Source organism: Nuphar pumila, chromosome 1, assembly GCF_984573655.1.
Source record: "Nuphar pumila chromosome 1, dmNupPumi1.hap1.1, whole genome shotgun sequence".
NCBI lineage: Eukaryota > Viridiplantae > Streptophyta > Magnoliopsida > Nymphaeales > Nymphaeaceae > Nuphar > Nuphar pumila.
The window spans coordinates 22,471,114-22,497,915 of record NC_143249.1 but is presented as its reverse complement, the minus strand read 5'-3'; the positions used below and the strand labels follow the sequence as shown (position 1 = coordinate 22,497,915).

The 26,802-nt window shown below is 37.2% G+C and overlaps 1 protein-coding gene across 2 annotated transcripts in view; it reads left to right on the top strand.

Annotated features, from left to right (window-relative positions):
- Positions 1 to 26,802, top strand: part of LOC149848323 (transcriptional corepressor SEUSS-like) — a 93,467-nt gene that overhangs the window by 841 nt on the left and 65,824 nt on the right. For both annotated transcript variants that reach the window (XM_089990653.1, XM_089990685.1), the window contains exons 2-9: positions 98 to 1,952; positions 2,063 to 2,182; positions 2,397 to 2,445; positions 2,665 to 2,879; positions 3,002 to 3,070; positions 16,147 to 16,241; positions 23,734 to 23,827; positions 24,260 to 24,329. In XM_089990653.1, the coding sequence (XP_089846779.1) occupies positions 684 to 1,952; positions 2,063 to 2,182; positions 2,397 to 2,445; positions 2,665 to 2,879; positions 3,002 to 3,070; positions 16,147 to 16,241; positions 23,734 to 23,827; positions 24,260 to 24,329 (1,981 nt within the window). In that variant the 5' untranslated portion in view covers positions 98 to 683. The remainder of the gene's footprint in view (positions 1 to 97; positions 1,953 to 2,062; positions 2,183 to 2,396; positions 2,446 to 2,664; positions 2,880 to 3,001; positions 3,071 to 16,146; positions 16,242 to 23,733; positions 23,828 to 24,259; positions 24,330 to 26,802) is intronic.

The window sequence follows — 26,802 nt, the reverse complement described above, 5'->3', positions numbered from 1 at the left end:
GTTTGCTGTGTTAGGGTTTCCTTACGGCGATCTTGCCGAGTTTCCTTGTTTTTTCATATGTTGTTGTGTTGATCTCTTTCCCTTTGTGATTGATTAGGAACAGGGATCGAACAGTCGGAGTTTCATGGTGTTGGTGTCATTTTTGTCGGTATGGATGATAGTTTGGTAGCAGTGATGCGTTCTGAACTTGCCCTTCGTTTTTTAATTCAAGAGGTTTGATCGTGGCTCTGCTGACTGTGCGCATGGTGGATGATCGCTTCTGTGCTTTATCATCGTTTTCCTTTGTTCGGAGGCTATTGATAGTGTGAAGGTCGAATTGTGGTCGTTGGTTGCGATTGTATCGACCATTTCCATGATGAAATCGGGCTTCAAGATTGTGTTCTTCAGTATTTATCTATGTTGAGCATTCTGTAAATTGGTTGGGTCATGTTCAAGATGAAATGGAGGACTTCGAGTTGGAAAACTTGTGGTACGATCGTTCTTATGGTCTCAGTGTTCTTCATTGAGTGATTAATGTTTGATGTATTATTCACCATACACAACTGTTCCCAATTGTAGATATGGAATAGAAATGTGTGAATTACATATTTGCAATTCGGGCGTGTGCCTGTGCTAGCTTTGTTGCTGAAACTGGGTGGTTCTATCACTTGTTTGGTGTCTGAGCAAAGGCATCAGTGTCAAAGATGGTGCCATCAGGGCCTCCGACGCCCGTCGGGGGTGCCCAAACAGTTACCCCATCGGCGCTCTTACGAACAAATTCTGGTCTTTTAGGAGGCCAAGGTGGATCTGTTCCTGCACAACCTGCTTTTTCCTCGCTTGTTTCACCGCGTTCTCAGTATGGAAATATGAATTTGCTAGGAAACTTGTCGAATGTTTCTTCACTTCTTAGTGGTAGAGGGAATCCTGGCATTGGTGTTAACCAACCTTTCGGTGGGGGGAATGGACCACTGCTTGCTGGTGAAAATTCTGGCCTTTCTGGATCAGGGAATATTCAGAGGGGATGTATTGGCATGGGTGCAGAATCTGATCCACTCGTGGGCATTGGCAGCGGACTGGGATTTAATTTTTCACCTCTATCATTCACCTCATCGAATGCTTCTGGTGCTATTTCACCTAGCATAAATGGCTCTCTCATGGTCTCTGGAGCTTCCCACTTTCCAAATTCCAATAATCAGCTGTCTCAAGACCCACACCATCCACAACAGCTTGAGGTGCAGAGCTTTCAACATGGTCAACAGGGGCATGATTCATCTAATAGCATGCAAATTCAGTCTCCCCATATGCTCGGGGCAAGGGGGTTGCAACAATTTTCTGCTCAGAACAACGTTGGCTTGGGAACAAGTCAGCAGCAGAAATTGCAATCTCTTAGAGCGCTAACTGGTGATCAAAGGGGACGGCAGTCATTGACATCCTTGCATGGTCTGGTTCCTGTGAAAATGGAGCCCCAAGTGGCTAACGAGCAACATCAACAGTTGCAAACTCTGCGAACTATAGGCCCTGTGAAGTTGGAACCACAGCAGCAGCAGCAACAACAGCAACAGCAACAGCAACAGCCACAGCCACAGCCACAGCCACAGCCACAGCCACAGCAGATCACATCTTTAAGAAGTATTACAGGAATTAAAAGTGAGCCTCAGCATTCAGACCAGTCACTGTTTTTGCAACAGCAGCAGCTTTTGCAAATGTCTCGGCAGTCCTCACAGCAAATGCAATTGCAGGTTGCACAAGTGAGTCTTTTGCAGCAGCAGCGGCTCTTGCAACAGCAGCAGCAACAACAGCAGATGTTTAAGACATTGCCTCTGCAAAGCTTGCAATTGCAGCAGCAAACCATGCAGCAGTTTCAACCACACAATCTGCCTCTGAGAACTAACATAAAACCAATTATGTATGAGCCAGGAATGTGCGCTCGGAGGTTGACACAATATATGTATCACCAACAACATAGACCTGCTGTAATCTTTGGTTCCCTTTCATGTTTGGTGTGATTTTATCTATTTTTCTTAATTTCAATGGTGAAGCTACTTACAATGCTTAATCTCTGTTTCAAATTATCATGCCACAGGATAACAACATTGAGTTTTGGCGCAAGTTTGTATCGGAATACTTTGCTCCACATGCCAAGAAGCGCTGGTGTGTTTCTTTGTATGGGAATGGGCGGCAAACTACTGGTGTTTTCCCTCAGGTATGGTTTCTTTTGGTGCCTTTTTCTCTTCTTTGTTTCTTCCCCGTATTGCATGTTTTCAACCCCATTGATCTTCACGGGAATATAATGGAGGCAATTAAGGTTCATGTTTTTTTTTTAAAGAATAATGCAGGATTTTATATACTTTCTCAAATCAGACATAATCTGCGCAAAACTTGAATTTTTTCTATATTGACTTGCTCCAAATTTCCAGGATGTATGGCACTGTGAAATATGCAATATAAAACCTGGTCGCGGTTTTGGTATGTGATTTATTCTTTTGCTGTCTGTTTGTGATTTGACTGCTGTCTGTTCACATTCATGTATAAAATGTCCAGTAGTTCCCCTTCCCCCCCTCCCCGGATGCATTCTAAGGTGCTAAATACTAGGTCACCTCCATTTATCAATAGTGCAGATGCAAGGATACCACACTAAAGTAGCCTTTTGTAGGTTCTGATTGATATGATAATTTTGTTGTTCAGAGACAACTGTGGAGGTGTTGCCAAGACTATGTAAAATCAAATATGACAGCGGGACTTTGGAAGAACTTCTATATGTAGACATGCCTCATGAGTATCAAACACCATCTGGTCATATTGTCTTGGATTATGGAAAGGCAATCCAGGAAAGCGTGTTTGAGCAAATGCGTGTAGTACGTGATGGACAACTTAAGGTTGTTTTCTCTATGGATCTAAAGGTATGTTTTTTTTATAAGAGATTCGTTCATAATGTCTTGCTATATTATTTTTAATCTTTTCCTTAATAAGCATAAAATTATATATGACCTCTTAATGATTTCATTTCTTTTCTGTTATCTAGATATGCTCTTGGGAGTTTTGTGCACGACGCCATGAGGAGCTTATCCCTCGAAGACCGATATTATCTCAGGTCTTGTCTGATTTCACTATGTAATTACAATACTTTTGGCAGTTATTGTGTTACCTATCTCTAATAACATTAGCGGAAGAGAGCAACAATCTGCTAAAAACAAAAATTCCTTATGGTAGTAAAGTGAGAAGACCACTATTGTGGTGTTTGAATACCTTTAAGCATGAAATTAGCTTCTACATTTTTATTTGGTATGTTCATTAACACATCATGTCAAGTGTGTTTTTGTAGTGTCCCGTGCCCATCTCCATGTCTATGTGACATAGGTACCATAGTGACAAAAGTTTAAAACATCAATTTCTCAGTTGTGAATTTCTCATGAGATTTTCAACTTTCTGAATATTTCTCAAGTTTTACCTGCAAAATCTAGAGAAAATATAAAAAATCAAATAATTTCTCAAAAAATAAAAAAATAAAAAAATCAAATAAAAACAAACTAATTACACAATTAATTTTACATGAAAAAGAAGGATATAGTTGACAACATTTTCATCATCCATTTACGTCCTAATCACCATCTTTATCTTCACTCCAGCACCGGCTTCCAAAATAAGCCTTAAATGGTTCTTAGAGCAAATAGGATCATGATAGATCTAAAATTGAACTCGATTTTTAAGCAATCTTGAAATCAAAATCCTCATATGAACTTTATCTAATGTAATATACTTAAAACTGAATCCAAAATTTATATTGTAATATTGAATCTCATACAAAAAATAAAAGGTTGGAAAGGAGGTTTTTACATGTAAGATGTGCAGGAATATCAGATTTGATACAGATTTGAATACAAAGTGGACAAAAACATCTTCTGAATCCAAATGCACATTTTTGAATCTTATTTAAGATCCATATCCAGGATTGATGTCACTTATAAGGCTAGCCTTCTATAATAATAATAATAATAATAATAATAATAATAATAATAATAATAATAATAATAATAATAAGAGGAGGAGGAGGAGGAGGAGGAGGAGGAGGAACAACTCTTACTATGACAATTTTCATGGTAATCTCGCATTGTACCTTTCAATAGTCCCATTAGATTTATATTTATACTTTTAGACCCATTTACACTCTACAACATTCTTAACTTTGGATCTAGGCATAGTATCCCAATTCTTATTATAACACATTGCCTCCATCTCTCCACTCATAGCACTCACATTTTATCTTTTGTTAACTCATTGTAATTACTAGGTTCTAGTAAAAGCCTTGTACTCATGAGAAAAGCATTCATAGGATATCCATATGTTAATAAGATTCCCTTCACACGTCAACCTTAATCCTTCATGTGCTGATTCTTCTTGCCCTTGTGATGAATCTTCATGCATATCAGTGTCTGCTGCTTGGGGTTGTTCCTAACTTGAGCTTGTGTCATTCCCAAGCCAGGCCTGCTTTGAATGTCTGACATAAACCTCCAATTTTTTATTTTGTGCTGGCACGCTAGAAGGAGATTGCTGCGTATTTTCGTCATGCATATCATTAGAACTGCTCTTCATCTTTCATTATTTAGCTCTTCATTTGGTTAGGACTTTTCAAAATCTTCTCCTAGATTGCGAGAGATCGACCACTGCTCTTCTCTAACTTCCTTGCTAACTTCTTTGGGCTTATTAGCAGCATTTAAAAAGAAGGGCTCCTTTTCTGATTCAACCTCCGTATTGCTTTCAGGTACCTGTTCTTTTTCTGCATCATCCAGCTTAGGTGGAGTGAATAATTTGCTCTCATCAAAAGTCACAGGCCTTGATGTTAGTATCCTTTAAAGCCTTGGAGAATAGCATCTATATCCCTTATAACTATCAAGATGCCACACAAAAATACATGGCTTGGATTTAGGATCAAACTTTCTTATTTTAGACTCATCAATATGCATCCATACCAACACACAAAGCTCCTGAGATGTAAATATTCAGGAACTTTGGTAGTGAACATCTCATATGGTATCGCTTGGCAGTCTATTAATCAAACATGCTGCCTTATAGAATGTTTCAATTCAGAGCAAAAAACTCCACTAGTGAATGTGAGGGCATGACCAATTGAGCAATATATTGGCGTTTCCTTTTCAGCTCTTCATTTTGTTGTGGAGTATGTGCACAGGATATTTATTGATCTATGCCATTGTCCCTTTGCTATCTTTTAAAAGAAACTAATGAATATTCCCCTCCATCACTACAAAGAATGGAGATCTCTTTTTGCTATAATGACTTTCAATCTTAAACTTTCATCGACATACACCACATGATAACAGAACCCAGAAGGGGAAGGAACTGGAGCTGGTCCCGACATTATTGTGTGTTAATTCAGGACTGAAAGAATCTCTTTTAGTACTTTTAATAAATGGTGAATAAACATGCCTTGCTAATTGACATTCGTAACATAACCATCATCAAGCCAACAAACATAACTAGAACTCCCTTCTACAATGACCTAATCTATGATGCCTAATAGATGCATCATTATTGACTAAAATGAAGCAAGAACCTGGAGCTTTTTGAGGGATTGTCTAGGATATAAAATTCTTTGCACTACAATCCGTTGGCATTCATTTGCTCCTGTTGATAGATCTTTCGAGAAAATAAAATCGGGTGAAGGATAGATTATTTTCGCGAGACATCTGAGACAAAAAAATGATTTCTTTGGAAACTAGAAACCAAAAAGACATTACAAATAGTAACCAGACCTGAAAATTTCAGATTAACAACTCCCGTATGTGTAATGGGATCACTGGCACATCTCCAGTAATAATAGAACCACAACCTTTGCAAGGACAAGGTTTATATTAATACAGCAGGGGCAAACAAAGGGCAGTAGCCTTGGTCTCTAGAGTCGGCAGTAAACCACAACCATCATTATTAAAGGCTCTATCATAATCTCCATGCCACTGAGTGGCAAGTCCATGACCACCATTTTAGTTGTATACTTGTATTGATTGCCATATCTTGCATTCACCCATAGTTATCAGTGTGGCTTCTTCTATGAGTTGCTCTCATGCCTCTTCCTCTTCCTCTTCTACAACCACCTTGATTAGAAGCACAATACATCTTGTGTGCTGTATGTGTTATTTTTGTTTTTTTCTTTGGAAGAGACATGTTGCAACAAAAGAAGGTGAGGCTCTATAAAGGTTTGGTATGGAGTTGTGACATCACACTTATAGCAAAGCTCTTATATTCCTCTCCCAACCCCCACAGTGCATGGTAGACTTTATGTAAATATAACACTTGTTGCTGAATCATTTCATGGCGGTCACATACATGTTCTGTTTTATTCAAGTACTTAAACAATAACTTATCCTCCTTGCAATCAACAGGTCATCTCTTAAATTCATGACATTCGCCTGGAACACTTGTGCATACAAGTTGTAGAGTCTTGCCATAATTCTGTTGTCTCTATAACCTGCACAGAATCTTATCTGACAAAGTTGAGTTTAACCAACCTTTGAGACCCTAGTCTTTAGTGTGTCAGTGGTTATAAGTTGGATTAGAGATCACAAAGTTCTCAAAAGATCCATCCTCTTTGGTATTTGTCTAAGATATGAATTGCAATGATAGAAGTTATTAATATATATATATATATATATATATATATATATATATATATATATATATATATTATTTCTCTGTTATCTTTTGTAATGCCCACTAAGGGCAATTTAGTCTTTTTCTTATTATGTAAATAGACATGTCCACTAGGGACATTTTTGCTTTTATTTTTTCTTTATTTTTGTTATTTTTCATTTGTGAAGGGGCAAGAGGGTCCAACCCATACCCAACGACTCTATGGGAGCCTCCTTTGGTCCCATAAAGTATATAAAAAGGGGCTTTTGCCCCCACCTCTCTAATGCTTTTTCATAACATTTCAATATTATTAATTTTTATATTTCAAGCTCTCTCTCTCTCTTTTTCATTTTTATGGCCTATTGTACTTTGCCCTTTAGTGGCTTCTTGTTTATGTGCTTGTGCATTCGTTATAGTTACTTTGTGACATTGTTCTTTGCACTAGTGTTTCATTACATGGTATCAGAGCCCCTAGGTTATTGAGTACTCTTGAGACTCTTTTATTTTATTTTTTGTGTGCTTGTATTTTGCACACTTGTTGTTATCCTCTTTCCTTCCTCTCTTCCATAATGGCCGACAAGGATGTAAAGATTGATCTCTCATTCAATTGAATGGGACTAACTATAGAATGTTGGCGGCCGCTGTGGAAAACAACTTCAAAGGTAAGAAACTTTGGGGATTTGTATGTGGTACAGTTTCATAACCTCAATTAAAGCTCACCAAGAAGGAAATGAGGAAAAAACCTTGAATGAAGAAGAAAAAGCCAAGGCCATTGATTAATGCCAATCCAAAGTTGAAGATTGGGAAATTAACCGTGGTTCATGAACAATGTAGAGCTCAAAATTTGTACTAATCTAGCCAAATTCAAGAAGACAAATAAAGCATGGTTCTTTATGAAATATATGTACACTCAAAGAGATCTTGCTATACATTTCTTTTTGCAAGAAAAAATGAGAGCAACTAAGCAAGAAGATATTAGTATTAGAGATTACTATAGGACTTTATCTCCTCTATTGGATGAACTTGCTCTCCTTGAACTCCACTGAGAAGGAAGTGCTATTGCTATGAGGCAACAACAAATGAAGAGAGAGCGATTCTTTTAATTTATTCAATGGCTTAGGCCCAAATTTGAACTACGAGGATCCCTACTTCATAGGGATTCAACTCCTCTTAGTGAAATTCTTGTCGATCTATGCCAAGAAGAAACACACTTGACTCTAAAAAAGGATATTGATGAAGTACATGCGGTATCTAAATCAGATAATAATATGAGGACATATAAGCTTCCTCACTTTTGGAAAAATAACTATAACAACAATGGTGGTGAAAGAAAATTTGTGTGTCATCATTGTAATGAACCAGGGCATCTTAGACCCGATTGTCTTAAGAAGAAAGTGGCTTCCATTGAAAAGAACTCAAGCAACTCAAATGGAGATAAAAAAGGGATGGAGATATCAAGGACTCCATTGCAATTCTTACATAAGCATTTCAACAATTTATGAGGAACAAGTCTTCCACACATTCTATTTTCGGTGCCACGCTTTCATCAACTCCTTATACGTTGTCTTGGATTCTTGATTCGGGTGATTCATTTTATATGACTCCAAATGCATCACTTTTATCCAAACCAAGCACTAATTCTTTCAAATCTTTTGTTTCTACGGTCGATGGTACATCTTTGGATATTAAGGAAATAGAAACTCTTGAAACCACTTTATGCAATGACAAAAAAATTCTTTGTTCCAAAAATTAGAATTATTTCAAAACTTGAACCTTTTTTTGGTTTCTCAAATATCCGATCTTGGTTGTAGTGTCTCTTTTTCATATTCAAATTGCTATGTGCAGGATCTCCGGTCCGATAAGCAGATTGGGCAAGGCCATAGAAGAGGAGACCTATACTATATGGATTTTTTGTCATTACCATCTAAGACTTTTTGCAATCATGTTCAAACAAAAGATGCTGCCACTTATCCCAATCGTTTCCTTCTTTTTGAGAAATTTTGTAATGAAACGGAATTTGCATGCAATGATTCTATTCTTGAAAAATTGCATTTTCTTCCTTTTCAACATAGCAACTTTATTTTGAAAAGACCCTTTAAGTTAGTGCATTTGGATATATGGGGATTGACACTCGTCATGTCTAAAGGAGGATATTCATAATATATTGTCTTTATTGATGATTCACTAGATATTACTTGGGTTTACTTTCTAAAAAACAAATCCGATGTTTTTTCTACTTTCAAAGAATTTCTTATCCTTATTCAAAATCAATTTCAACAAAATCTAGCTATCTTTATCTCCGACTCCGGAAGGGAATACATGTCAAAATAATTTCAAAATTATCTTAAATAAAATGACATTATTCATAAAAGATCTTGTCCCAAAACTCCACAACAAAATGACCTTACCGAAAGAACAAGAACTCTTATCATCTCTAAAAATGTTCTAAATTTTTTTTGGGCCGAAGCCGCTCTTTCCACAACATATCTTGTAAATAGGATGTCATCCTCATCTTTAGAAAATGTTTCTCCCTTTGAAAAATTGTTTAAAATATCTCTGGATTTCAGAAGATTAAGAATCTTTGGTTGCAAATGTTTTTTTTTTTTTTTTCAAGGACAAGACAAACTCTCACCAAAGGCTCTTGAATGTGCTTTTATTGGTTATTTTGAAAAAAAAAAAGGATATAAGTGTTATGATGTTAAAAACAACAAACTTTATGTTTCAAGAAATATGACTTTTCTTGAGGATCAAAATGGATTTGAACATAAAAAACCCAAGGAAGATATTTATTATTCTTTTTTATTTGACTTACTTTCTAGATATGACTAAAAAATCTAATGATTCAATTTGATAATTGTAAAACCCACTAAAAAAACCCTTTTCGGACCTGAGTCAGATTTGGACCCGATAACCTGTTAGGGTTAAAGATCACATGAGAACAAGGTTTTTTTTTAAACCCTTCCTCCCCTGCGCCGCTTTCCCCTTGCCCCCTCGATTTAAAAAGGGAAACCCTTTAAGGGTTTCTCGAATCTCCCCCTCCGTGCCCTTTAAAATCGTGCAGAGGGGAGGGAGGGCTCTCAACCTGCGCCCTCCCTGCTCCCACTTCCGGTGACCTCCTCTTTGCAACCCCCTAGCGAGCCAGACACCCGCCTCTCCCTCGCTTCCTCCCGTCCGGCGTACCTCGACGACCGCCCGACGCCGGCGACGACTTTGCATGACGTCGGCCCCCTTCCAGGTACGCCCTCCTCTTGTTCTTCTTGATGTCGGAGGGTCGACAGGAGGCCGACGGCCGGTGGTCCTCTGCCGTGCCTTCCCCTTCTCCCCCTTTCTTCTGCGTTCGCCGGGGGGCTGATGGCCCCCGTATCGCGCTTCCCCTCTCCCCCTGCATTCGTCGGAAGGTCGACAGGAGGCCAACGACCCCTGCTGTGCCTTCCACCCTCCATCTTCTTATGTCTTCTGTTCTTCTTTCCGTCCGACAGGGGGCCGACACCCCTGCCCTTGTTTCGATCCTCTGACAGGGGGCCGACGCCTTTGTCCTTTTGTTCTGGGCATCGAACAGGGGGTCGGTACCCCCTGTTCTTTGATTTCTTCCCGCCGGATAGAGGGGCTGACTCCCCCTGTCTCCTTTATCGATCAACATATAGGGGGCCAACACCCCCTGTTCTTTTCCTATCGCCGAACGGGGGGGGGGGTCAACACCCTCTGGTTCCCCTTGATTGGTCGGCAGGTAGGGGCGATGCCCCTGCCACATTCTTTCATGCGGTAGGTCGGTAGGGGTCGAGTCCTTGCCGCCGTTTCAGTCGACAGGGGACGAGCCCTTGTCACTCTGCATTTCTGGGTGGATCGGCAGGGGCTGAACCCCTGCCGCCTTCTATGTTCGTTAGTGAGACAACAATGGCCGAGCCCTGCCGTTTTTCTGCCTTTTCGGCAGGTCGGCAGGGGCCAAGCCCCTGCCCCTGTTTGTGATAACAAAAGGTCGACATGGGACTTAGCCCCTGCAGCCTTCTGTCTCCCCTGCGGATTGGCAAGGGCTGGGTCCCCTGCCGCTTACTGCCCCCTGCTGCTTTTCGCGCCCTGCCACTGCCCCCTTCTTAGGGTTACCAGCAGAGTGGCGGGCATGGGCTGCGCCCTTGTCTCTTCGCTAATTATTGATAGGCTGACAGGGGCTGTAGCACTGCCCCTTTCTGTTCTTTAGTATGGCTATAGCTTTCTAAGTTTTCACACTTTTGCAGATTTACGTGACAGATCCCACTCGTGCCCCGCGGCTCGAACCCTATATCAACTGCACTCGTAAGCGCACACAACGATGCAATCTCTCGAGGTAGGGAAAAGTTGCACGAGGACTTTGGATGAATTAAATAAAGATTTAGAAAATTGAGATAATGACAGATGATACTTATATGACTCGTGATTTACTGCTCCTTGCTTGTCCTTATATCCCTGAAATTATATGCTTCCTGTAGCCGACATATTTTGCATACTTATTTAGTTTTGTAGTTAGTTCCTGTCGTTAATTTCCTTTACTTGCTTCTTATTGTCATTGTACTGCATATGCTTATATTTGCTAGTATTAGTTCTAGTTTGTGTTCCATCTGTGCGTTGCTAGACGCAACTAATTGTATCCCGAGACGGTTACTCGGAAGGAATGATTGGATCAACGGCGATCGCAAGACTTGTTTGAGATTTCTTGTTTCGTAGTGATTGAGCATGCCAAGTTATATTATTGATTTTATATCATACGAAACACTGTGTGGGATTATTTTTCGAGAAACCCATGACCTACTATCGTAGCTGGTCCCTTTAAACGGGTAAGGTATGTACACTATGATGGGTTGAGAGGTCGATGAGCACCTCGAATTGTGCAATGCGCACTTTATTGAAATAAATAAAAATAATGATGTTCTCCTCCACAGGCCAAATGCTCAAACAACAATGCATGTCAAGTTTGAACTAAATGAATTGTAACATATTAAATGTTACCCTTTCATCGTAGTCGTACCTTTGGATAGGTACGACTGTACATTTGGACATGTACTTTTGGTTTGTGTTATGATGATTGGATGATGGGGTTATGGCAACCTCGAAACGTGCAAATAACACAATATTGAGATCACATAAGTGGTGATGATACGCCTTCACAGGTAAGATGCTCGAGTTGGTTGAGAGACCAGAGTATGCAGAATGAGTCTTCAGTTAAGTAACACCTGATGCACCCATTCGAACCGCTGACTCCCGTCAAAAGAGAGGACAAGAAAATACAAAAATTTCGTTGAACAACCCATTAATGGCTATTACGGGCAAAAGACTCGGTTTCCTCAATCATCAGAGTTCGGAAAAATGGGCTACAAAATATAGCTTCCAGGCACTTCTGCAAAAGTTGTTGGATGCATCCATTGAAACAAGTGACCTTTGGGGAATTCTCTCTCGGTCACCGACCGTTCCTTTAGGAGCAGACTCAACTAGCTATTCGGGGTATTGAAAATACATGACATAATAGACCCCCGAACTAGTCTCCGTTGTTTCTATGATTCGTGCCTTGTGCGTACCCGCAAGGCCAGCTAATATCGAAACATAAATTAACTCGTTCTCATTGCTAGTTAAATTGTTCATGCCTGTTGTGACATTACACTTGTTAGTTAAACTACTTATGTAGTTCTTTACTTATAATAATTAGCTACCCGTGCTAGTTAACTGCACATAATGTTGCTTACATCTTGTGTTGTCTCTTTTCCTCAGTTTAGATGTTCTTTGCATATGTTCAGATTTAATTTCTCGCAATTACAAATGCTACTACTGCTTTCAATGAAATAAACTGTTTATCTTGTAATGTCTTACTTTATTTATTCTATATTGTTTATTTGTGCACCTACCAGTTTGTTATAAAACTAACTCATTTCATGGGCAGGTGGAAATTTGGACTTTACATACGACCGATGACGTGATTCAACATGGCTCGAGATCACCCTCTTTCAGCTGGCGTCCTAGCTATTCTTTGTGGATAAGGTTGGTTTGTAAGCTAACGTGCCCAGAATTGTCAACTTGTTTTTCTTTCTAAAAAGAAATTGCTTTCTTTAAAACCAAACCCTGAAATTTGAAAGGTTTTCTCTAAATGTTTTCAAATTTTACAAGTTGAAATTTTGGGGTGTTACAATAATAAGATTGTTTGTGATAATGAAAATATTTATGATAACCATTTTCATCAAAGAGATGATTCTCTTAGTGAGAATCCTAATGATATTCATGTATATACTCGGCGTGAGGGAAATGAGCATCAAAATGCTTTTGACATATATTTACAAAATCTCCCTTTAAATGATCAAGTTGAGTAATCCTTACCTCTACAATCCTCTAGGAGCATTAGACCTCCTCAAAAATTTGTTTCATATGACTCTTTTTCCCTAAATTATAGATCTTGTCTAATGATGATCCATTCCTATCATGAACCTTTCAACTTTAAAGATGCTAAGCAATATCCCTATTGGATAGATGTCATGCACCTCGAATTTGAAACACTCACAACGCCGACACTTGGAAAATTGTGACTATCCCTTTAAGTAAAAAGGCTAGTGGTTGTAGGTGGGTCTATAAAGTAACAATTAAAAGTGATGGGTTATTAGAATTGATTATGAAGAAACGTTTGCTCCAGTTGCAAGGATGACGAGTGTTAGAACTCTAATAGCCTTAACATCAATCAAACAATGACGTATCTACCAACTAGATGTCAAAAATGCTTTTTTAAATGAAGATCTTTGTAAAGAAGTCTATATGGATCCTCCGTCGGGTCTTGAAATTGAAAAAAGAAAAACACTTAAGCTTAATAAAGCTCTTTATGGTCTTAAGCAAGCTCCAAAAGCTTGGTATGATCGCTTCATTAAAGTTGTTCTAGATAGTGGATTTACTTCTTGTTACGATGACACTACTCTTTTTGTTAAGAATTTAGAGGACCACATGACTATCTTACTTTTGTATATTGATGATATAATCATCATTGAGAATGATAAAAGGGGCATTGAGTCTATTAAAAATATCCTTAAAAATAATTTTACCTTAGATTTCTAAGATATTTTTTAGGAATTGAAGTTGCATATTCTCCTCAGAGATATGTTCTTTCTCAAATGAAGCTTGCATCAAATATTATTGCTAAGTTCGACTTGACGGACGAAAAGAAAGTGGAGACTCCAAAAGTAATCAATGCTAAGATAAGAGTCAATGATGGACCTCCTTTAGAAGATCTCACTCCTTATCGTCAATTAATGAGATCTCTAACATATTTGTATATTACTGGACCAAACATTACTCAAAGTCAGTTCCAGAATGCTCCTACTACTATTTACATGACAACTATCAAATTGTTAGATATGTGAAGGAAACTATAACAAAAAGACTATTCTTATCCTCTTCATCTCCAAATTTAATTGCTTATACTAACTCTGATAGGGGTAAAAACCCCAATGATCGTATTTGTACCATAGGTTATTATGTTTTTCTTGAAGAATCGTTAATTTCCTGGAGATGTAAGAAGCAATAGAAGGTTTCCCTATCTTCTACAGAAGCTGAGTATAGGGCGATGACCATCGAACTTGTTTGGTTAAGATGTTTGCTCAAAGACATGGGAGTTATCATCTCTATTCCTTTGAAGCTATGCTGAAACAACAAAAAAATTGCCATCTAAATTGCTAGCAATCATACATTTCATGAACGAACAAATCTCATTGAGATGGATTGTCATTATGTTCGAGATGTGTTTTTATTGGGCACTATTGAACTTCCATACGTCACTTGCGGATTTCTTTACCAAAGCCTTACCATCCCCTAGAATTTTTTTTCTTCTAAGCAAACTTTCAGTGATTTCAACGTCAGTTTGAGGGGAGATGTTAAAATCTATGTATACCATATATATATATTATTTCTCTGTTATCTTTGGTAATGCCCACTAAGAGCAATTTAGTCTTTTTTTATTATGTAAATAGACATGTCTACTAGGGACATTTTTGCCTTTTCTTTATTTTTCTTTCCTTTTGTTATTTTTCATTTGTAAAGGGGCAAGAGGGTCCAACCCATAGAGTCGTTGGGGAGCTCCGAACGGCTCAATGGGAGCCCCCCTTGGTCTCCTAAAGTGTACAAAAAGGGGATTTTGTCCCCACCTCTCTCTAATTCTTTTTCATAGCATTTCAATATATTATTTTTTATATTTCAAGCTCTCTCTCTCACATTGTGTGTGTTTGGTACGTAGCCCTTTGTGGCCTATTGTATTTTGCCCATTAGTAGCTTCTTGTTTACATGCTTGTGCATTAGATATAGTCACTTTGTGACATTGTTCTTTGCACTAGTATTTCATTACAGAAGTGTCCCATCTAAATGATTTGACAGCTTGATGTACCTCATACCACAATCTCTTTCCAGACCAAGGATTTGTCCAGGGTGAATTTGATTCGGATTTTCATGAAGTTATAGAAGAAGCACCATCCCTGATAACGTAAGAAAAAAAATGCAAAGACTTGGTCACATAAAACAGGATTAGAATAAAGATAATGGTATCTGCCAAGAAAGGTTGTTGGCATCGGGATGATGTCTGCACTGGCATACAAATGACATCAGCAATCTCACAGCTATCAACAACAGCCTTATGGATGGATTCAACTGACTATTGATGGGTCGCCAATCTCAGGCCAGCAGCTTGCCCGGAGTGAAAAAAAAAGAAAGAAAAGAAGAAAGCGGAAGGAGGAAGAAGAAACAAAAGAAGAAAGAAAAGTTGTAAGGGAGAGGAAAATTATTTGGTCAAAAGACTAACTCTGAAGGATGCTTCAAGCCTTCAACCACGATCAGTGGATGGCATGATAAAGGAAGCTATCGCAGTGTTCTGATGCCATGAAAATCAATGGCAGCACATGGAAGGAAGAGAAACCATGGAACGTGATCCTGGATTCTCTCACACGTTGGGGGGAACCTATGTATTCTCATTTTTCATTAATATATAAAACCCTAAAAGCATAAAATTACAATTAAGGGGTACAACTTATCTTAACAAGTTGCATCAAATTACATCCAAGAAACAAATAAAATGAAAGTTACAATGCTGCCTAAGATGGGCTACAACCTGCATAATGACCAAAATTCCTCTGCAGCCAATGGATTGGTAAAATGATGAAAAGACCCTTCTGATCTGACACAACCTAATGTAGATTATGGAGATTATATGGTTCTTTTTTAGATGATATCTACATATTCAGTGATTTTGGAAATTGGAAACTTTGTTGCTAACTATGTGGTTGGCGATTTTCTAGAACCTTTCTGTATGCTAGAGAGGATTGTACTACCTATCATATTATTTTTCTTGAAAGTCTGGCTGTCTTCTGTTGTGTTTTCGACTCACAAGAGGGAATTTCTTTCTTTTATCTGATCCATCTTTTTAAAGTCTACAAGAAATGTTTTGTGGAATTTGGTCTCTCTCATTTTATTTCTAATACATTTTGTTATAGTACGGTATGTGATGAAGGTGTTATTGAGGTTTGTGATTATGTGTAGGTTAGCCAGCTTGGTGCAGTGGCTCAGAAATACCAGGCGTCCACTCAAAATGGATCGAGTCTTTCTGCCCACGAGTGGCAAAACAGCTGCAATATGTAAGTCCCAACTTTATTGTTTAATCTGTGTGTGTATGTGTGTGTTTTCACTGATTCTGGAATTAGAACCAGAGGTCATAGGTTTTCTTTAATTAGTTTTCAAGAATGGCACCTTTTTTACTCTTTTTTTTCTTGTTCTGTCTCCCACTCCTGGTACACTCACCCACCATCTCTGCATCCATGCACAATGTGCACATTGCATGCAACCCACAATAATATCGGCAGCTGCTAGACTCTCCTTCAACCCACACTAATATTTTTCATGCTTTATGATGCCATCCTTTGGAATTTATGTTGTTGGTACTGTGTTGATCTAGTGTATTTATGATATCCACTTGATCTATCAGATGACGGCTGTTAGTTGGAGTCTTTTTTGTTTTTCTTTTCTTTTGTACTTCATATGCTAATACACAAGGGAATATTCCCTTACGGGAGGTGATTATTCATTCTCTTTAATGTTGTCTAGGTATTGCAAGACTGATTTCCACAAACTATTTAGTCCTTGCAACAGTGAGTTTCGATGAGATTTCTCTTGTAACCTTTCTTTTTGACATCCTTTTTAATAAATGTTTTCTCATGGCTGAATTTAGATATCTTCTACATTGGGTTGTGTAATATCTCGCAATTTTTGCCGAATTATAAAATTTAATAAATGTAAATTTTATTAAATAAATATATTTTTATAATTTAAATTGATATAATATATATATATATATATAATATAGGTATATACTATATAGTGGTTGACGTTGAGTTTTGACACACATGGATCTTGGACACGTTGCCGAGGTCCATGATCCATATAAGTTAGGATAAATAAGTATTAAAAAAAACAATAAGTTTATAACTATACTAATAATAGTAAAATAATCTATAAATATATTAGATATATATTTAGAGTTAGATTAGAAACTCTTTCTATTTCTGAAAAGGGCGTCCCCTTAGAAAGAGAGGAGCCCTGGCTGGGTTACAAAGAGGCGCGAGACTCTAAAAAACACAGCAACGTGTTTTGAGAGAGAGGGAGAGAGCTGAACACACAAAAAAATAAGAGAGAGAGCAACGAGTGGGAGGTAGGCTGCAGGCCAACGTGTTCTCCCCTTCCTCTCCAACTTCTTCTTCTTTTATGAAGCTACAAGCAAAGGTACGGGTCTCTCTCTTTCTTGGTTCAATAGGCGAAGGAACTTAGCATGGGTCGATGCAAATACAGGTTTAAGAAATATAAGGTTCTGTTTTTCTTGAAGAGGTGTGTTTTCGGTCATATGCCTGCGAAGCAAAAAGGGAAATAAATAGGGTTTTCTATACTGTTTTTGAACGTATGGCAGAATTGATTTAATTCTGTTTCCTTTTGATTTTGGGTATCACGAGATTTAGATTTTTTTATGGTAGGATCTGCGTATTGTCGATACGTTGAGAATAGAGGTCATATCTGCTGGAAAGAAAGTGTATATTCGTGGTTACTCATATCTTGAGTTCTTGACTATCTTGATCATGTGTCTTGATTGGGTTTAATAAACAAAAATAAAATAAAACAAAGACCAAGTTTTAGGCTAATTTAAGCATTCTTCACTTTTCACTAGGTTAATCAAATGTAAACCTTGAACTTCTTAAAATTGTTGAAGTGATTAGCTTTAGGTATATATGTATTTTTAAAAGAATACCTTGGTTTGTGCTGTTATTCCCCTTTAATTATTTACAGTTTCCTCCTCTTTTAACCCTATTCTGTTTTATAATATCATCGCTGTTCCAATGGATATTAGAGATGGGCTATTTTAACATACCATGTTTTTTTAGTGTGGGACCTGGATATGCCACTCGAATGCCGCTAGTAGAACTTTTCATAGTAAGGATATCACTAGAAAGCCCCAGCTCAAACCTAACTGGAATAATATTCTGCTCGACTTGAATGTGCATTGAATATTATTTAGGTGTATAGTTTTTTATGATCGGACCCAGCTATTCTGATTTGTTTATCAGGTCAGTTGCCTAGCACAGATCTGATCCATTGGTAGTTCTAACCCAGTCAGCTGAAAGTATAAGTTTGAATTTTTTTTATCCTTTATGTCATTTGGTTTTTCTTAACCTGATTGGTTTAATATATATATATATATATATATATATATATATATATATATATATATATATATATATATATATATATATATATATATATATATGTCCGACATTAAGCAACGGGCTTAGGAGACTCTGTCAAAATTGTTAAGTTTGATATGTACATAGGTTAAAAAATATGATTTGAAGAATTGTTTGGAAAACTGAAATTTTCCTTATGCTGTTCTAAAAATCTGATTTCTATTGGATATGTGAAATGTGGTCGATCATGGATATTTAATTGAGTCTGAACCTAATAAGTACTGAATTTGGTTGGCCACAAAAAGTTTGGGTTTCAAGCCACTATGATAAATCTGATATGCTTGATAAAGTTTGCATTCATTCAATGGCCATGAATATGCTTTTGATGTTATGTCTTGTGCATTGTGAATACTAAGTGTATTCGTGAATACTAAGTGTATTCGTCTATGGATGATTATTGTCACTGAAAAATTTGTTATGTTATTTAATTTATTTTAAAATATATATTGGCTATGTGTGAACCACGGATGGGCCTTTGGAGGCCAGGAGCTTATGTTGCTCACGCAGTAGTAATTGTAAATGCATTGCAAAACTATTTTGGTATTGCTTTTGAATGAATTATACTGTTGAATTTGATAGGACAAAGACTTGTTATTGCATGATAATTTGCATAACTGATCTTTTTAATTGATTAAGCATTCTAAAATAGACCAAACAATGTAATAACTTTTCTTTGGTGGCCCTTCTGAAAGGGTGAGAACCTTGGATGGCGGTTTTAGGAGACCGTGAGGATACTAAACGCCGTGTGCAATGTTTTCTCTAAGAACCCGATATGTGGTTCGTGTTCTCGGCTACAGTTTTAGGAGACCGTGAGGATACTAAACGCCGTGTGCAATGTTTTCACTAAGAACCCGATATGTGGTTCGTGTTCTCGGCTACAGTTGTAGGGAACTCCCGTCATTTTGCATGGGGTGGTGTTTTTAGACTCAACTGTAGTTATTGGTATACCGAGAAAGTGGCGTTAATGAATGTTGATTTATTTGTCGTCTTGACATTATATGATGATTTCTGACGTCGGTCGGGAAATATTTGTAGAACCTAGTAAATAAAATACAAATTGTGTTTTAAGATACCACTGCGAACTGCCTTGAACTTCGAGAATTTAACTCGTTTTGAGTATCCGCGAGTTTTATATAAGTGAGAATTAAATTGTGTACATTAAGTAGGGACAAACATGCAAAAACAATACTAATAATTAAAGTTAAAAATTCATTCATGCATATTGCATTTATTCATTCATCCTTAAATGTTTATGAGATTGTTGGTTATTTTATTTGAACTGCCTATATTGCAAGTTTGTTATAAATATGTGATGTTTGTAGAGCCTTTAACTTATGTTTGATTTAATTTATGCTAATTTTTCTACTGTTGGATTTCGAGATAGTCTCGTACGAGAACTTTGGTTTTTACCTTGTTTTTAAAAATCTTTTTCAAGCACTAAGGCATAGTGATGGAGGGACCAACTTGCTCGAGGGAACGGGGGTTATGATGTGGTGGCTCGGGTTCTGACTGTGTTGGGGAGTATTTGTTTTGAGGAAAAACGTGAACCTTATATGGAGACTATTCAATTAAACTAAATTCAATTTTAGTTCTTGGTTTGATTTATTCTATGTATGGAATGATTGTGGGGTTGTGTATATTAAATCTGTAATGTGTTTCGGGTCCCTGTGATATTTTCTGTAATGTTTCAAAATTATTTATTTATAAAAAAAATCACAAAATTTCAAGGGTCAGTTTGGGGTCATTATAGAGTTGATATCAGAACTAGTCAGAACCACCACCACGAACTCATAAACTCACACTCTAGAAGCAGTCTCAACATCACTGGTAAGAGGTATCTTATGAATTTTTATTTCCTTATTATCATGTAATTATGAAATTTTTTATTTTGGCCATATGGACAATTATAATTAAATTAGCGTATGATGATTTAATTTGCGTGCTTGATGTGATTATGTTTTTTTAGCGGGATCAATCTTAAGGGGGTATGTTTGTAACGACCCCAACTCGTACCCTTTGAAAATGTGGAATATATATATATATATATATATATATATATATATATATATATATATATATATATATATATATATATATATATATATATATATATATATATAACAGTGCGGAAAACTTTCCAGAGACCCGGGGGTCCTCACAGTTCCAATTCCAACTGGATAACCCAAACACCACAAACGAATCTTGCAACCATCATCCATAAGAACCAAAACAATTTCTTTATTTATGAATAAGAGTAAATTTCAGAGACAATGTTTTATTCTACTGAAAATAAAGCAACAACTGAAAAAACAAGAAGGACTGAAGTAAAAGAAAGAGCCACTCAGTCCCCTGCTGAAGCTGTCAGGCCCAAGTATGACTCTCATCCTTTCCCAGTAGCCAGTCCAACCTCACTGTTCACTATTTCTTGTGAAAAACCAACAAAGTAGGGTGTCAGAACCGAAATTCTGAGCACAACTACTTCTAAAGAAACCAGGTGAGACAAAGAACATTGATAAGATTTCATATAATGATTTGAGTGAGTGCATATATAACAATTTGCAGTGTCTAACAATTCATACATGCGACAGATTGCATATACTCACCAGTCGAGAATAGTAAAGCAATACCATATATCAAGAACTAAATAACCAAACCTTGCAACATGCTTTCAGGAAGTAAATTATATAACACCACCATATCATGTCATGATATAGAGAATAATTCATTTATGCATGATCTAGAGCAAAATAGGAGAATGCATGAATTTCTTTATTATCTTACCTTTAAGTTCCCTTTTTTATTCTTTCCATATGCATGCCTTATTAAATGCATCTAACTTTAAGTTCCTCTTTTTAATTACCATTGCACGTGGATACACCAAAGAGGTACAATCCTCGATGTCAAGTAGGTTCCCAGAGTAGCTTAACACACAATTTGTATTTTATTAGTGGGTTCCAACTTATCCTTCGACCAAATCATCTTCGGAACATTAGACCTCCACATCTAATGTCGGGGACACAAGAGACACCCCACACCTACAAGTGCCACTTTTTTGGTAGCATAAATAATCAAAGCTGTGACAAACACACCACCCTCAGGTAAAGTAACGGATTCTCCCTAAAACCATGGTCAGGAGAAGGAACCTTAATATCGGGTTCAGGAGACCAAAATTAAGCACACAGAGTTTTTGTATCCTCACAATCTCCCCAAGACCGGATCTCCACGATCTCCATTCTCCAGACGGAAGATCTCAAAACATAATTTACACTGTTCTTATTTCTTAAATTTTTCTTAAAGTTAATTCTTTAAGTTTGCAACATTATATGCAAAAGTAAAGTGAAAACCCACATCCTCCCTTGCGGGGACTCTTACGGGACTCCGGCCCGTGAGGATTACATGAAGAGTGTAGTAGTGTGCCATACCAACTTATGTGGTTTAAGTGATGCAGTAAAAAACATATGTGAAAAGAAAACAAACCCACGACTCTCCAGGCCAATGATAGTCCAATTAAGCCATTAGTGCATCGTATGCAAAAACCACAACTTGCAATGTATGCAATGTTGTCAACATGATTCCAAATGCACATTCATTCATACTAATTTAACAATGTGCATGAGCTACCACAGTCATATGCATGTGTTCACCATCTATGTGAAATTGTTTTCATGTGATCACTTAACATACATGCATTTATTCATAAGTACTTGAGAACATTTATGCAGGATTGTACATGCTTAGACACTGACCTAGTCAAAAAACCCAAAGTCTCTCGACAACTTTTATTTCCATTGCACCCAAGTTAACAACCTCAAGAATCAGTATCAGTTAATCAACTCATATTGCCCATTGGGCAAGATGTCCCAACCCGTGTTTGTAGCAACTATATATATATATATATATATACTTATCCAATCGTGTGTGTGACAGTAAGTTATACGTGTGTTTGGCTTTTGTCAGAACCCTTAACAAACTTCATATGCTACAACAGCTTATCTCAATCATAACACAACTGCAAGAGTAGGCATGATACAAGTGAAAAACATAACTCATTTAATACCAATGACTGCATGATCCAACCTTAAACTCAACATCAAATAAAAGGAAAGGAAACCAAAGTCATGTCCTTTAACAAGAGCATACAGGCTTATGTGTACGTTCAGCAAAGGTGTGTGTGGTCAGTTATTACAACCAGAACATCTTACTAATTCACCAAATCTTTTTTTTTCCTTTCAATACTCCAGTACATGAACATTCAAACATCTCATTACACAGGATCTGGGTTTTTGTTTCAAAGGACCTATTGTGATGTCTAATCTTTTGACTAGATTTAACATCTTCATAAAGCTTTTATGGTAAGACAGTTTTAACTAATAATTAAATTCCTTCTTGCATAAAAAAAGAATGAAATTTACAATTAAACATTCTGAAATTTAATCAAACAAACCAAGAACAGTCCAAGACCACAATTGTATGCTCAAATTTAAAACCACATAAACCACCCTGTTGGAACAATGTGTGAATCATGCCGCACCTAAGGACATCCAATCTTTTAATCTTGGTGGCTGCACTGCAAGCATGCATGCTTGATTGACTATTCGTTAACATAAGCCTCTTATTGTGTTTATCATTAAAAAATGCAGTTTCTATCTTGCTATCCGATCTGCCCTTTTCAATGGAGGCATTGAACCTTTGCAGTTGAAACCCATGATTCATTGCCTAGGTTGTTGTCATGCCCTCAAGTTCCCCTGCCAACTAGCATGGCTGGAATATGAAGTCCTTGGAGTGACTTTGGCACCTGAGGAAACCGTCTTCACTCTTTTGGATACATTAGGAATGGGGGAAAAGGTTCAAGAATTTGAAGTGGTGGATCAAGGCAAACTACATATGTATGTATGGAGTTGCAGTGCTAGATCTACAGCAATAGGCGAACCCATTGTTACACCATACTAGATGTCTTAGTTTACAGCTTTACACACAAACTTTACGGAAAACTGAAGACATCCCTTTGATCGACCTATGCTTGACTGCAAACAATAACTTGTGGTCCTTTTCACATATGCTTTGTCTTCTTGTAACAAGTCCTTACTGCTGCGTCTTTTTTGTAATGTACTATTGCTACTTATAATGGAAATTGTATTTTGTTGTTTTCAGAAAAAGAGTTAATGTTGTTAAAGGAGGCAGAACAATGAAAAGATAGAGTTCACAGTTCAACTCTATCTTCTCTTTTTGGGTTATTTTTTTTATAATATGTGAATTTTCTCTCACCAGGATAGGTTGTATATTGCAAAATATACTGAAAATAGCGGTCGACTGACAGGCTTTGCTTGCACTTGTGCTTTAGGTTTGTTGCAACAGCACGCCATTTAGCCAAAGCTGTGGAGGTTCCTCTGGTAAATGATTTGGGATACACAAAGAGATATGTCCGCTGCCTTCAGGTTGGCCCTCTACAAGTTCAGTTTGCAATTAATGATGAAAAATCATGACAGAAATCATATAGGCTGGCCGACACGCCTTAAACCTTTGGGTCTTCTCTGGTGGATGACATCTGATTCAGGTGTCCAATTCACCTTAATCAAATTCTAATTTCATATTTTTGAAATAAAATAATGTTGTGCTTTCTTCTTTTACCAGCTATGTTTTTCTGATGATTAGTTTTTAGGATTTTCATGTGGTCAATTGGGAACTTCCATATGAATTGGTAAACAAGTATTTTCTTTCTTTTGGAAGAATAATAAAATTAGCATCTCTCATTTTACCTTGTAGTTACCATCCGGCTTAGTCTCGTCGGTTAATCCAACTGCTTTGCACAATTTAATATTTTTATCAAACAGGTGGGCTTAATAAAATTCAACATATCTAATGTGCAGATATCAGAGGTGGTTAACAGTATGAAAGATTTGATTGATTATAGCAGGGAAACTGGGACAGGTCCTATGGGTAAGCATGGATACCTTTTCCTGCTAGATATTATATGTATGGTGATGGCCAGCATGTGGAAGCCAGATTTTTTCTCGCATGGTATTTGGTATCCTTGTTTGTGTTTGGGAGGTCATAATTTATTGTTTTTATGTTATTTTTTAAACTAATTACTTTTTATCATCTGCTGCTTTTACTTTCACAATACCATGTTTATGTTTAATGTTGTAGCAGCTTTTGATTTGGTGTCATATCTATATCTATATGTTTGTTATTTGTTGTTTATTAGGAAAGAATATTGAGAAGAGACAAGCATGTAAAAAAGTCAGTGTCACCGATCGATCTCTGTTATAATGTATGGTTTATGCTTTTACAGCATCCTTCTGTGTTTACAATGTACAATACTATGATGGAATTAGAGAATACATGACAGATACCTCAAAACCAGCACGCTTAGTGATATCACTCAGACTGTAAATCATGATACCGTGGATAGCTTGTATTCTGGCAGAAATTGTCAATCTTAGTTGTCAGCCTGTTTGGGTAATATTCAGCCGAGTCTTGGCTCTAGTGAGATGCAAGACCATCCTGAGTTACCCACCTTTTCACACTAAAAATGATCATTTCATGCAGTTGGATGCTAGCATAAAGCTAAGAGTGCTTAATCAATGCATTATGAGTTGTCCATTTCGCTAATTAAAACTGATTCAGGATCCATGATGCAACATGCCTGTCACTCCTAGTGTTTTGCACTTTCTTTGAGTAATGTTTTCTTTCTTTCTTTTGCCCGAAGTTGGAGCCAAAAAAGGTACATTGTCCTGATATAGATGTTTGAATGTGAGACGTTGGTTCTCTGATCGATTTCTTGGGGTTGCTGTGATGTATCAGAAACCTTTTGTTGGCTCCAAAAGGTTAAGAAAGGGATTTTCTGCAAAATAAAATTTCTTGTTTGGTATAGCTTAGGCATTTTTATTGTTCAACTATCAAGATGGGAGGCTGGTAGTGTTTGCACTTTCATAGAATGCTGATTATTGTGGCTAAAAAATGATGAGAAGAGCAGATAGATAAAGGTTAATAAAATATAGGGTGTCTACCATGATGACATCCAACTAATGAATTCACTAAAACATGATTATGGTTAAGAGATATTTTTGCTCTTTGATATCAGTATCTACTACAATGATTATGGTTCAACAATATCTTTGCCATTTGATAACATCTACAAGTTAGATAACCATGCACTTCTTCATGTGAATATTACGGAAGTGATAGGGAGATATATGGTATTTTTTCCCTAACCCTATATGCTTCTGCAATCACTACTGCCAATGCTGTATATGTGGCTATGGTGCTGAAATGAGTTGCCATTCCATTATTAAGGATACATAAATGATAAAACTGAATTGCAGCCAATAGAAGTATGGTGATCTATATTGAATCCCTAACATTTCCGCAATTGTTATCCCAGTCGGGGAAACAATATGTCATAGCTGCCATCTTCTTAAACCTTGATCATATTTGTCCTTTCTAGAATAACGTTAAACCTTTAATCTTATGGGACCACTAAAACGATGACCTGCCTCTGTCCTTCCTTAGTTGGCTAGCTTGATGAAGTCAAATAAGGGTTCATTCGCCTCCCATATCATTAAGAGGAGAGTTGGTCATGACCGGTCATCAGTTGGGGATTATTATCATTTGATCCACTTCATACCTTGAAAGCCAGATTGTTTACTTAAGGCTGATTCTTTATCTTTATTATTAAATAAGATTGCCATCAATGTGGCTTTCCATGTATTCCACAGTTTAAAACAGAATGACTTGTGACTTGACCCGGCAAGGTTTGACTTGACACTCGCCAGGTCAACTCAGTGACTTGACCGGGTCATGACAACTTTAAATTGTATAATGTCATTATCATCACCATAATCTAGCCTTCTCCCAACTACATGGGATTGGCTCTTATATTATATTATATTGTGTACAATATATATTATATTATATTGTGTACAATATATATTATATTATATACATATAATATATATAGGTTTCATATATACCATATCTTATATAATACATGTTGAGATAAGTCGACTAAGTAATGTTTTATCCATGCTTAAGGGTGCTTCTGATATTTTAGAAATATTAAGGGACCTAACTATAATTTTTCCTTTGTGGTTAATCTCTATTTAAACAGGAGATTAGACCTAAATAATTAGATCGAATTTTCTTTCTCTCTCTCTCTCTCTCCTGGCTTTGCACATGGTATCAAAGCAGTACGTTCTTGGGAACGTGTGAAGGTGGATCGTGTGATTGCGTGAAGGCAGATCGTGTGTAGAAGATCGGGTGTGAAGGTAATTTTTTTTCGCGTGAAGGCAGATCGCCTGCAGAAGATCGGGTAAGTCTTTTCCTTTTGGTACAGATCTGATAACATATCTGTAGTCTGACAAATGTCATGACTCAGATCTACAAGTTGTGGTGAATCCATGGCTTCCCG